Below are 13,907 nucleotides of genomic sequence, written 5' to 3' on the forward strand. Positions count from 1 at the left end.
TTCCAATGGAAAAAACTGCAAGGCTTCATTGATAAATGACAGCTGGCAGTGCATGCTGGCACTTGTAATTTTGTAACAGGTAGAGAGACCTAGGATGCCCACCTTTGATTGCAAACTACTGGAAAAAACATTATTTGCACAATAATTAGTAAATATCACACCAAACAGGGTATTGTGTGGTTGTTTAAAAGTAAAGCAGCAGTACTTAGAAGTAATTAACCTATTATCAAACCCTACAAACAGAAGAAATGGCTAAACTCAGCATTCCATCAGAAAAGCCATATATAACATTATACTAATGACCTTCTTTATTTAACAGTTACACTAAGGTCAGCATACCATGGAAAGAATGCAGAGATCAGTCTGTGTTGTGCTGATCCCAGTATATGTAAGAATGGTGCAACCAACCAGAGTTCATGTTCACTGCTCTAACAACAGTAAACAGATATGGGTAACTGCACCTTGAATATCATAATTTATATGTATACTACATGTTTTGATTTGCTGGATGAGGTGCTTACAGAGCTGTGCAAATGTAGAATGGTTGTCTACTAAAACTAGTTCTAGTTATAATGTTCCTGCAAAAACGGGCTGTGTGTGTCTATAAATGCACAAAATATAAGACTAATAGGCTCCATTTAGATACCTTTGTAATCCCATCAAATAGGTCACACCAAAAACTGAAGCAGTAATGAAGAGATTACCAAGTAAACTTGTGCTCAGATGAGAAGTCACTTGCAAGGCAAATCAGAAAACACTCTAAGGTGCTCTAAGGGTATCATATATTACTGTACGAGCCAAAAAAAAACAAACAATTCCTGGTATTCAATTGCCTTAAATCGTCTTGGTTTGAAAATGTTTGAATAACAATCTTTGCCATAAAACAACTTTGCCATAGCAAAGAAAGCAAAAACTCATGTTGAGTATAACGTGCAGGAACCTAGAGGTGCTTGGACATCTGAAGCAGCCTCAAAGCCCTACCACTACCCCAGAATGCCTGGCCGTTCTCCTGGCTAAAGATCCAACAATTCCTAGTAGTGTTGAAGATTTCCTGTCCCCTTATTCCTATTGGCCAAGAAGTGTTGGGGTTTGCCGTATCAGAATTTCCAAACATAAATGCAAGGATCTGAAGCTGCTGCAGGAACGTGCAGCACTTCTAGACACTTGAACGTAATACTTGACAGCAGTCCACCACGTATGACATTCCTGGCATGTTTTTTTCCTGGAAAATGAAATGATGACCTGGATTTGGCAAGAGCATATTCTTTACCTAAACAGTTGATGTTTGAAGTGACTTTCTTTCCCATGTTAAAGTTGAAAGGAATCTATACAATAACACAGTTTTAATCTGTATTATTAACTGTATACAAATTTAAACAAAGCAAAACCCCAAGAGAACTAAAAAAATGGTAAAGCCAATTTGGACTAAACTGTGTTTTTGTTTTAATCTAAAACCTTGCTATAAACAGTACTGCTGCCTTATCAGATTCAGAGCTTAATCCATCGTCAGCTATTTGGCAACATATGGGTTAAGATCCCAGCAATTAAACTCAAGATTTGATTGGCTAAAATGGATTACTGTAACACAATTTCAGCTTTGAGCATGCACACACAGGAGGATACTTGGTACATGCAAACACGCTCCATAAACACAGTGATGACATGCCATTCCACATTACATGCAGGAAATGCAATGAGATGTCAAGTATTTCTAAAACACAGCAAGTCATTCAGGTTATATTTTAGAGTACAGTCATAGAAGTAGCTCTCATGTTTGGTAAATCAGGTAAACAGAGGAAATGTCATATATAATAAGTTGGAGAGTTAAAATATGTAGAAAATGTGAAAAAAATTCAATAAATAAAGCCTAACCAAAGTTGGGATTTGTAAACATGGTCTATGTTATAAGGGCTTGTACATGTCTGAGAAAAAGTGTTTGCAGACCAGGGTGCCTAAGTTTGAATCAAACAGCCTTTTATTTATTGACAGGTAAAAGCCAGAAGTGCATGTTTCAAATAAACACAGGTTCAATTGTCTGCTGAACCTTTTGGACTCTAAGGCATTGCAAATGTTTGTGGAAAATGCTGTCATTATTGTTTAGGGTTTAGTACATTTTATTTATGGAGCAAATTATGCTGTCTCCACATCATTCAGCCTATATGTTAGGAATTTAAAAGAAAGTTAAGAGCAACAATATATGGCAGCCCCAAGTAACCAATCAGTTACCAGCTTTCAGCAGTTCACTTGAATCAGACTAGACAGATCTGATATGTGATTGGTTGCAGTTTATTGCTCTTTGCACTGTGATGTTCAATTACACTCATTGAAGGACATTTATCAAAACTGGAGCAGATAAAATCTGGAGCAGTTGCCCATGACAACCAATCACCTTCACTCTTTCATGTTCAAATCTTAACTGAACAAACTGAAGAGAGAAGCTGATTGGTTGCCATGCACAGCAACACCTTTTTTTTAGTGTTAGAGAGAGAGTGGAAAAGAAGAACTCCTTTTTGAACTGTATTGCTGCCTGTGCCTCCAGTGGGGAGATTCCAACACAAAGAGTGTTATTCACAAAGCTGCCAAAGGCAGCCAAGTAAATAACCGAGCCAAAGTGAACAGAGCCAAACGCTGTTCACCTATTCACTTCTGCTCAGTACGGCTAATGTCAGCCAAACATCGGCTGAAATTAGCCGTACATCAGCTTGCTTCAGTTCAGCCGAACATGCCCAGCATGTTCGACTGAGTCGAAGTGAAGAACATGTTCGACTCAGCCGATCGGTTGAGCCAAACCCCCAGCAGGCCATTCGCTGCTGTTCGGCCTATTCTCATAGGGGCCGAACGACAGTGAGTGAATAGTGGCATTCGGCTCAGCTATTCTGCTCGGTACCTCCGTGGTACCGAACAGAATCAGAAAATAGGTAAAAAGTTGGGGGAAAAAAGTAGAAAAAATGTTTAAAAATGTAAATAAATGATACAATAACAATTTATAAAAAAATAAATAAAACAATTAGGCAGAGCTGGCAGTGACAGCTAGCTCCACCCAACTGTTTCCTAATGACCGGGATCTGCTAGAGTCAATGAATAACAACTGGGCGGAGCTAGCGTCAATGAATAACCTGGGGACGCTGATCTGTCATTGCAACTGGGCAGAGCCAGCCGTGAGATCACGGCTGGCTCCACACAGCTGCCAGTTGCGAGGCTTTCGGCCAGCTGTTCGGCCCACTTCGGGCAGTTGAGCCGAAGCATATGCCTTCGGCCCGGCTGAGCCGCCTGGCCGCCTTCCGGAGCTGTAGGGGCTGTAGTGAATAGCCTGTACAGCAGCCCTTCGGTTTGACTGAACCAAAGGGCTCTGGTGGCTGAAACTAGCTGAAGGATCAGCCAGATCTATGGCTGATCCTTCGGCTAGCTTTGTGAATCACCCTCAAAGTGAATTTAGGCATACTCCATATGGCAGTAGACCAATGCTAAATGGGTGCTAAAATGACAAAACAATGGCTGATCAACAAAAACAAGTTTTACCAGCACACTTCCTGCTCAAAAAAAGATTTGTTTTTGTCACATGGAGACAGCAAAATGAAGTGATCAGAAATCTCCCAAAGTGATCAGAAATCTCACATTTAACAGGTACTTCTGAAACATTGAGAAATGTCTCCTGCATGTTTTGGTGATAGATACAAAACTTGAAATTTTCCCTCACTTTCTGTGCTAGAATAAAAAGTGAAAATAAATCTGCCCAGTGGAGCCACAGGCAACTATATGAACCTGACAGAGATTGTTTGCCTCTGCCCAAAACTACAAAATAAAATGTTTTTGCTGGAGTTTAACTTTAAGGCTCGTTTCACATGTGTGCTTTCCAATAATGCACGGCACTCAATGCGTTGCCATGTCAATAGAATGCACAAGTATAGTAGATGCTGAGAGACCGCTGTGTAGCGCACCACAGCATACTTGCTGTGCGTTGTGGTGCGCTGCAATGTAGTTGTGGCGCCAGCACAAAAAAAAAGGTGCAGGTCAGTTTTTCCTTCCACTGCCAAACATTGTGAACCCATTCTAAATGAATGAGTGACTCTAATGCAGCACATTTTAATGTGCAAATATTGCATGTCAACATGTTGCAGTAATGCACTACAAAGGACAGGGATAGTGTGAAGGAGGCCTTTGACAATTTCAGGAAAGGTATTTTGAGAAAGTTACAATTTGACTTGGTTGTTCTGAATTTTAGTGATTTTCATCAAATATAAGAGTGATGTAAGTATAGCAGATAGAAACATGGCTTGGTATTTGTCTGGCCAGTCATATTTAAAGCATTTAAAAATCCTATTTAAAAATCCAGTAATGTGGAAGACAACTACAAAAATATGATGAACATCTGTGCTGTGACAAAAGCCATTGGAGACTGGGCAGAAGAAAAATGTACATAAATATATTTCTTTTCTATAAAAATAAAAAAGGAGATACGGCTGCAAGGAAATTCCAGCCGAGTATTTTTTTTTTTTCATTAAAGGTAGGCTTTCGATTAAACGAATATTATTTGCAGTATACTATTGGGATTTTTTTCATTTAAAACCTAAGATTCATTATGAATCAAATATAATTTAAGTTGCTAATGACTTTTTATACATTTCCAAATGCCCCTTCTGGGAAGGCCTATAGCTCCCAAAGACAGGTAATTGAGCGGGGAACCCGCTGGTTAAATGTTCTGCTGTGTGCTTTCTGTCTAGAATTATAGGTCAAGACCATGTTTTCTTCAAAACTAAAGCTGCCCATACACCTATAGATTTTCTGCAGTTTGTCTATGGTCATGGAAAAAAGTGCAACAGATTCCTCCATCTACGTTAAACTGTGTGGATGGAGGAACCTCCCGCTGGGCCATGCATCAGCATCTTGCTAGTCGGCCCTGCTGGCTCTCAAAATACCTGAACAATGTCTGCATCCAATCAATTGTTCAGGTATTTTGAGAGCCAGCTGGGCTGACTAGCAAGATACTGAAGCGTGGCCCAATGGGAGATTTCTCCATCCACAGTTTAGCGTAGATGGAGGGATCCGTTGCACTTTTTCCATCTGACTATAGAAAATCTGCAGAACATCTTTAGGAGTATGGCCAGCTTAACACAACCTTTGGGATTTTTTTTTTATTATTCTTTTTGGATAGATGGCATGCAAGGCGTGACTATTCCAAGCCAATAAAAATTTTCCAACACTGGAACAAATGCAATGCATATTTGCCAGGTTTAATAACCTATGGCAGTCTTACTAAACAAGCTTTAAGTCCCACCAGCAGATTTTACACCAATAATACTGAAAGAGATGCTTTGTGGAAAAAATAAAAAATGTACCAACTTAGCAAAAAATAGAAAAATACAATGTATTTAACATATTCCCCAATTATCCAATGGCAATAGTCACATGTAGAAATTAAATGTAAAGGCAGCTCTCAATGGTTTCAAACAAACAGCTCTGAAAAATGACTCTGCAGGAGAATGACTGATCATCTGCTCAATGTAAAAATAATTAATTTGGTTTTCTGTTCAATTAATCAGTCTTTTAACAAATATTGTAATATTTTACTGACGTCTTAAGTGTATAGAGAATAATATTTATTTCTGGAATAGTAAAATTACCCAGAGATACAGACATAGAAGCATTCAAAGGAGAGAATCAAAATCAATAAACATTGCTATACATTATTTGTAAAATGTGAAAATAAGCAATTTTGTGATTTGGCCAATTCTTAATCACACAGTGGCTTTTAGGTTCAGTGAAAATATGATCACATACATCATAGGACAGCGGGATAATTGAATACCATGACTTGATTACAAAGTGTCCAGTCAATTCCAAATAACATTTTTCATTATAGCATGACATTAACGTTTGGCCATGCTTGTAGCAACATAGGTCTGGTTTCTTGCTACATATTTATGCAGGCCCAGAATGCAAAATATTCACAGTATTTAAATATAATAGATTAAACTATGTATATTCTAATGCTCAATGGATCAAATTAAGGAAATAATTCACCATGATTAATATATATCTGGGTTATGTAAATGATTTTGACATTTCATTTACATAATCAGTACATGTGGTTTAGGCTTTTTTAATGGAAGTCCAATGGGAAGGTAGTAATGTAGGTGCTCCAGGGACTTTCCAGTGAAAGAAGGTCCAGGGTCAATCCAATACACACTGAATGGATTCTACCTCTTAGCTCACCTGACCTACTCTGCCTTTTTAAATTAAGGATCAGTCATTTCAGACATCATTCTTTGAAAACTATTGATTTGAACTTCCAAAGAGAGCTGAAAAATGTGGCATGAAAAATGTTAAATGTGATCTTCTTCCTCCATGGGCCCATCTTTGTATTTGTACATTTCAGAAAAATTATATATCAAAATGATTAGCAAATATACAAGACATGCAGTTACATGTTAACAAGTTTGATGGGACAGGCACTCCGTAAACACAGTACGCAACAAGACAGCCAAACACAAGTATTTTAATGAGACAGGGGATGGAACTTCAACTAACATGGTTAAATCTTAGTATTACTATCTTAATTTGTGACAGGGTATGCTATTTTATTGCCTCAATGAACAATATATGTTATGGGATAAGAATTGTTTTATTGTAAAGGTTAACATTCTTCTGAAGACTTTCTATTTACGTATTTTTACTATCATTGTAGTAAAATACCTGTTTCTAGCACTAAAACAATCAAATAAAACAAGACTAACTACCCACTAAACCTATCTATTTTGACATCCTTAAGACAACTCATACAAATCCAGCTATTTTTTGTCATACAAAAAGTTGTTTAGAATAAAATGGGCCTTAATGCTGAATGGCCCTCAGAAGATCCTGAATAATGTGAAATTGCTATTAACTAATTAACCATATTGAACCCTCTTAGAAGCAAACCACATTATATCACAACCTTGATTCCCTATAAAAGTCAGCAGAAAATTTAGACAACCAAATGTCCCAAAAACAGGAACACTTCTGTTTACAGTACTGATATATTAATCAAGTTAACTGTATGGAAGTTAATCTAGTTATACACTGAGTACATAAACTATAAATGTGAGTTTAAGGTGTAAGATCTAAATGTTTTCATCAATAAGTAATATTTAAGATTTGTATTCAAATATCTCCTCATTACTTTAAATGAAAAGCATCCGGTAAACAAAACCTAGATAACAAAGGTGATATACTTATTTAGACAATTGAGAAAGTTCCACTTTATTCTTGGTAAGACCTCCACAAAAAAAAACAACAGAATATCACCTTTGTGGTCCAAGTTCAACTACTAAGATTTCCTTAAAATCTGCAATTTTTCATTTTGGAGGATTTTCACTCTTGAATTATATAGAGCGGATTATATGTGTTATTAATGTATTATTTCTCTTCTTTCCAAGAGTCTCGACCACGATAAAACATGCTGCTTAGCTGTAATATGTTCTAAACATTTGTCCACTTTAAACATATACAATTAAACATATGTTTTCTTGCAGATTTTTAACCCTGAAACAATATTTCTTTAATCCAGTCCACAAATAAATTGTGATTTTCTTTTTTAATTCTCTGACAAAATGACCAAGTCCAATAGCTGACATTATGTCGACCAAGTTAACTCTTACTTCCAGCTTCTACACTTTTTACACTTGTAGATTTTACAGATGAACGCTGTAATGAAAAGTACTGATACTTGGGGATATTTAAGAGTATGGTTTCTTTGGTGTATACATCCTATGGAAAATAAAAAAATTCTAATTCAGGTTCCAATATTCCAAAAGCAAACTAAAACACAAGGGACTGTAAAGAAAGAGACCAAAGACATCAACTCAAGCAGAACACAGAGCAACAAGCACTGTATAGATTTGTTTGGAACAGGTCTCTATCTCACAGTTACACCTGAGCCATAATTCGCCAAAAAAAACGACGCCAGACAGGAGAGGTGAGAGTTTCAAAAATAGTCAGCAGTTTAGCATGGAATCTGATGAAACTTCCAGCATTTAAATCTTTAAGAATGTAATTAGCTAGCTTTTCTACTGTCAGTTATGTGAAAATAAGTGGTGAATAACTTCATTATAATCTGCTAGACAATGCCACCTATGCTTATAGCAAGACAGCCTTTTTAAAAAAAAATAAACTGACCTTAGAACTTGGTAATATTACTAATTCCCATACACACATTGGCATTGAAATTGTGTTCTTGTGTTGTGATCAGGTATCCCAGTATGAATCAGTTATACGCTCAGAACAATAAAGTTATTTTTTTTTCCAAATTAAAACAACTTTATGGAGAAAATATGTGGTCACCCAAATTTTCTTTTCAGCCATTGAGGTTAAAGGGTTAGAAAAAAAGAAAGACCTTTAATTTGCCTTATCAGTGATAATTTAATATAAATACTAGAGGGGGATATAGTTTGTTAGAATCTCTATATATTCTTGAAAACCTAATCAGAAAGGAGATAGTATTTTGAATTTTCTTGAGTAATGTTTCTGTACTGGAAGTGCCATCAGAACTACTGATTATTTTTGCCTTTGTCACAGTGACAATCCATCCGCACACAATTGCTGTGGTGCTCTTAGTACATACTTACATTTGTTTGTGTATATATATAGCGGCCATTGAAGAACACCTAGCTCACATTGCTCCATTCTCAGTCCAGCGTTCATTCGCCAGCTTTTCCCTCCTAAGACCCAGTGATGATGTCACTGTACACTGATTTATAGTCATTGGTCAGACCCAGTTATGATGTCACTGCACACTGCCTTATCGTCATTGGTCAGCAGTACAAAATCTTACCCTCAGCAAGGCCTGTCATGCATTAGCATTTAAAGTGCACTTGAGAACTACTTTATAAACACAATATATGATGACATGTGGCTTATAATGTATGGCACAGCTCACATAAGGGAGGAGGCCAAAGCTTTCCCATGAGCACCCTAATGCAAGACATTTTTTAAACAATACAGCTGAATACAAGTGTTGCCTAAATATTAGTATTTACCCTTATGTATGGTAAACTATAGTAAAAAACAGGTTACCTTATAAAAGAAGGAATCTAATACAGTATACTCAAGTGACAACTTGAGAAACTTAACCTAACCACTACACTTAACCATGAAACTCAACCTAAAATTAAACCTTTACCTTAACATAATTCCCCAATTTAAATTCTAACTTAACTAAGTGAACACATTAATCTACATATTAACCTCAGCTAAAAAATAGTATTATTACAGTGGTTAATACTGTATTATCATTGCAATAAATACTATGAAAGATACTAGCAGTTAAAATAATGAAAATACTATCCTACTGAAATTGTCACTGCAATAAAGCTTTGGGACCTATTCACAGTATGCCAAATTATCACCGAAATCTGTGCACTGAAATAAAATAATACACTAAAATCATAGTAAATTATTATTGATAAATTAATTAAGACTGTGTGCACTGTAGTCACATAGTTTGTAATAATATTTAAGACAATCCGTCTCAATACCATTTGAGTTGTTTTTAAACAGGCAAACACCACATTAAGGGCCCATTTGCACTTGTGCATGCATATTTTTAATATGCATCTGTAAGACAGTTGTTATGCATTTTGCCATGTGCTGCATTTTACACATGTAGAAGTGCATTGTGCATGCATTTTACATGGAGAGGAGAAGTGGGAGGATACATTCTGCACATGTTAAAACTCAGTTGAGTATGCTCTAAATATATATTATATGTGATTTATGATGTATCTTTTTCAGAAGGTCTTCTCAGGAAGGTGCATAAACTGAAGCATGCTGGAACACTACACACCAAAATGTACAGCTGAAACTGTAACCTTATAACAATGATGAAGATCCCACAGTGGATTTTTTTACAAGTGCAAAAGTGATCCTAAGTGTAACTGGGCCCTTAAGTTGCATTCTTAAAAATATATATAGCATATCAAATAGCAAGTTCCAGAGGGTGTATAATTCCTATTTCATGTTGCCTTGAGTGGTTTTCTGGCTGTCATCCAGTGACATCATAAGCCAGTAGTCCAGTGACATCACAAATCAGTGCCCCATGAGAGATAATCAAGGCAAACATACCTTATCCTCCTCACTGATGTTTCGGGTAGCGGTTCTCCAAGTGATGCTGGGTAGTGGGTCTCCAGAGGCTTCACATGTTAGAGTGATCTCATTATCCAACTCCACTGCAGTCTTATTTTCAACATAGGTGATTTTAGGTTTTGCTATAGGACATAAAAACAGCATTTGGAAATATTTCTACAATATCAAAATGTACACTTTAGAATTTACTATGTACTGTAATTGGTTGCAATGAGAGAAGTTTTAAGGATAATGTAATACATTGCATGTAAACTGTAACTAAATGACACTTAGGGGGTTATTCACTTAGCTGCCGAAGGCAACCGAGTGAGTAACCGAGCTGAAGTGAAGTGAGACGAACGCTGTTTGACTATTCACTTCAGCCTTGTACATCAGATTAAATAAGCCATACACCGGCTGCCTTTTGTCAGCTGAACATGCTCTGCACTAAAGCCATAACTGCACTGCTAAGAGAAAATTCCCTTGCAAAATGAAAAGCTTATTTGCCTTTAGTAAATCAATCACAGAGTATCATAAACAAATGCAATGCTTTTTTTTCTAATAAAATACAGTTTTATTTTATAATCTGTTGTGTTGTACTCCTGATGTCCTGCAGACTCGTCATGTCTATATTCATGCTATCCAGCAATGGATACATGGTAGTTCGCAGGACAGGTTTCCTAAGAGTGGATACTGTGCCAGTGTAATGTGTGTTAAAAAGGCCATTTGTGGCCTCCATTAGAAGCTTGTACAGCAGGGTGACAATGTAAGAGTACAACTGGGAGACAGAGTGTTGTCACTCTATAACAGGAAGTGTCAGAACAAGGCAGTAATGGCAGGACCACATAGTATTACTTTAATGAAAGCTGCTGGTTTAAAAATATTGAAAATAACTTTTTAAATTACATTAACATGTAAAGGTTTATATGAGATGTTACTGATTGGGTTTACATATACTCTGAGGTGCTACATATATCTATTCAATTTTAAATAACAACTAAGGGTCTATACCAGTATACATACTGCAGATTAGACATGTGCACTGTCAAAAAATTAGTTTAGTTTAGTTTCGTTTTAATTCCGATTTTGTGTTATTTCGTTTTTCGGGATTCCGGTGTTAAAGTCAATTCGGATTCTGAATTCGGATTTCAGACGAAATTCGTAGTGGTAGTTCGTTCGAACGTTTGTTTAGTTTTCGTTTCTTATTCGGTTCGTTCGTTCGTTTACAGCAAAGTGACATTTGAAGGGGAAAACATTTTTTTCTCCTTCTCTAATGCCAGTTTGCTGCAACCAACGAACGAAACGAATATGAAACGAAAACGAAACGAACAAACTACCACTAACGAATTTTGGAAACGGAAATTCGGATTAGTTTGCATTCGTTATATCTGTAATTTGGAATTCAGATACATCCGAATTTCCGAAAAATTCGTCCGAATTTCGTTTCGGAACGAAACGAATTGCACATGTTTACTGCAGATGCAGTGAGCTGTATTGCTCACAGTCCAGACCAAAAAAGTAGGAGTCTGGAGTTCAGCACTACATGTAACTCATGCTATTCTTGTATATTTGGACTCTATTAACTCTATTATTCAGGGGTTACTAAAAGTATATAAAAAGATTACAACTAATATCCATTCTTGATGGCTTTAGGCCAGAGTAGAGCATTGTAGATCAATATCTACCATTGAGTGCTCTCACCATAAACTTTCAGAAGAATGGTAGCTTCACTGTCCCCAGCTTTATTCTCAGCAATACAGATATACTCGGCTTCATCATCTTTTTCAACTCGATGAATGGCCATCTCTGACATGTCTTCGTTGAAGGTGTATTTATCGCTGTCATCTTCTATCAGTTCTCCTCTCCTGCAGCACACAAATAAATAACGTTATACCATTTATACTTAAATAAATAGGATGATTTTCTTTCTGTTACCAACAACATTCCCATTTTTTATACACCGTTTACATTTATAATGTTGACACTGATTTTGATGGTTGATCCTCTAGGCAGTAGTAAAACATTAGGGGTTTTCAAGTCCATTCAATCCTTATGGTATAGTTCAAGTGCCAGTATTCATCCATTCGGTAAATAGTACAAGTTCTAAACACCATTCACCATTGGGTGGTATGAATGAAGCTGTGATCCTCATACTGAACATTTCTATAGTTCCTTTTTATACTGATTGGATTTCAGTAAACGCCACATTGCTCCAGCATGTGCAAAAAAAAAAAAAAAAAACTGATATCCTTCTCTTACAGTTATGACTCTTCCAGTGTACCACTATTATAATGTCATCATCCAGTGGCCAGGAGAATGTCATTCTACTAGTTGGCCATAGTAACTTCTTGCAAGCGGTTGAAAAGTAAAACATACTTGAGACATTCCTCAGTTTAAAAAAATGGGAAATACTCGGTGCACTCCGTACAGTGCTGTGTCCTCTTGGTAATAATGGGTGCTGCAGTGACAAACCAATGGATGGTGCCATTGTAGATAACCATTGCTCGAACAATTCCTCAGTTAGATACTCCAATTTAAACAAAGTTCGCCCTTTGTTTTCGACCTATTCAGCTTTTTATGATCTTATATTTTAAGCTACCAAGGTCCTGTCTACTGTGTTTGTTATTAAAGGTCTTCTTAACGGATGAATGTGCTTTGCATAAATATGAATTAAGAAACAGGGCTGTACCACGAGGGCAGCAAAGCAGGCACCCACCCAGGGTGAGCAGAAGGGTTCATGCGCAGAGAATAGAGTCAGTCAGAGAGAGAGGTCCGTGGGCTGTCTGAAGGTCACTCCTCATTTTGATGAATGGAGCTCCATCTTTCCTATTTACCTGTTTGACAGTAACAATTAATATAGATAAATATTGATACCCTCCTCACTTACTTTGTCCAGCTTAGTTCAGGCTCGGGAAAGCCTTCCGCTTCACAGCTCAAAGTAACAGACTCTCCTAAGTTGGCTGTGGCGTTTACTGTGAGTTGTTTGGCTTCCACTGTAGGAGGAACTGTAGTGAAAAAAAGAATAACAAATTATATTATCCAAAAGAAACATGTGTGTTGAGTAGGAGGGCCTACCAGTGTTATAATATAAAAAAAATGAAAACAGCAATGGGAAATTACATCTCGGGGGTAGTTTTAGAACAGAAATATATTTTTATTAACACTAAATTACAAACATGTTTATGTAGCAATTATATATCAAGTCGTCTTTAATTTTTTATTAAGAACAATTCATTTTTAAAATATGGGTCTAATATCTTCTTACTAGGAACAGAATATCCACCCATAATGAACATAATTTAGAAGTAGAGTGATTGATAAACCAAATCAATTATAGCTGGAGATGCCAATTCCAGTACGCTTCTTGGCAGTCACATTATTCCCTTCTAATGCAAAACTGATAAAACTGATGTTGAAGGGACAAGAAGGAGCTTTGTAATTTTTTATCTGTAAGGAAAAATTGGCAGTTGCCTTAGAATGGTTTTATTTTGTCTTGTTCTGGAGCAACACTAACAGAATTAAAATAAAAAAAGGTTGGAACTGATCAAACTTGTTAAAATAATAGGGTCACTTGCAAAACACCTTAGCTATTTTAATATATTCAGGCAATTTAAAAATTCTTGCGGGTCTAAACCTAAAACGTAACTATAAACTTAAAATATTTTTTACTTTAAGAGCAGTGTCATCATGGGTCCTGCTAGTTCAAATTTCCTTTTGTTTACTTTTTCTGTTATCTACAGGTAAAAGCAGCAGGTACTGTCTGTGAGTAAAACGTTATGTTAAATGCAGCATCCATATATCTCTAGCTT

The 13,907-nt window shown here is 36.6% G+C and overlaps 1 protein-coding gene across 1 annotated transcript in view; it reads right to left on the minus strand.

Moving 5' to 3' along the window:
* Positions 1-13,907, minus strand: part of LOC108797755 (neural cell adhesion molecule 1-A-like) — a gene marked incomplete at its 3' end in the record, with an annotated part of 224,423 nt that overhangs the window by 24,671 nt on the left and 185,845 nt on the right. The window contains exons 6-8 of the mRNA XM_018569409.1: positions 12,986-13,103; positions 11,800-11,963; positions 10,099-10,241 (exon numbers count right to left, since the gene is read on the minus strand). Coding sequence (XP_018424911.1) covers positions 10,099-10,241; positions 11,800-11,963; positions 12,986-13,103 — 425 coding nt within the window. The remainder of the gene's footprint in view (positions 1-10,098; positions 10,242-11,799; positions 11,964-12,985; positions 13,104-13,907) is intronic.

Source organism: Nanorana parkeri, unplaced genomic scaffold (genome assembly GCF_000935625.1).
Source record: "Nanorana parkeri isolate BGI_ZX_2015 unplaced genomic scaffold, ASM93562v1 scaffold1331, whole genome shotgun sequence".
NCBI lineage: Eukaryota > Metazoa > Chordata > Amphibia > Anura > Dicroglossidae > Nanorana > Nanorana parkeri.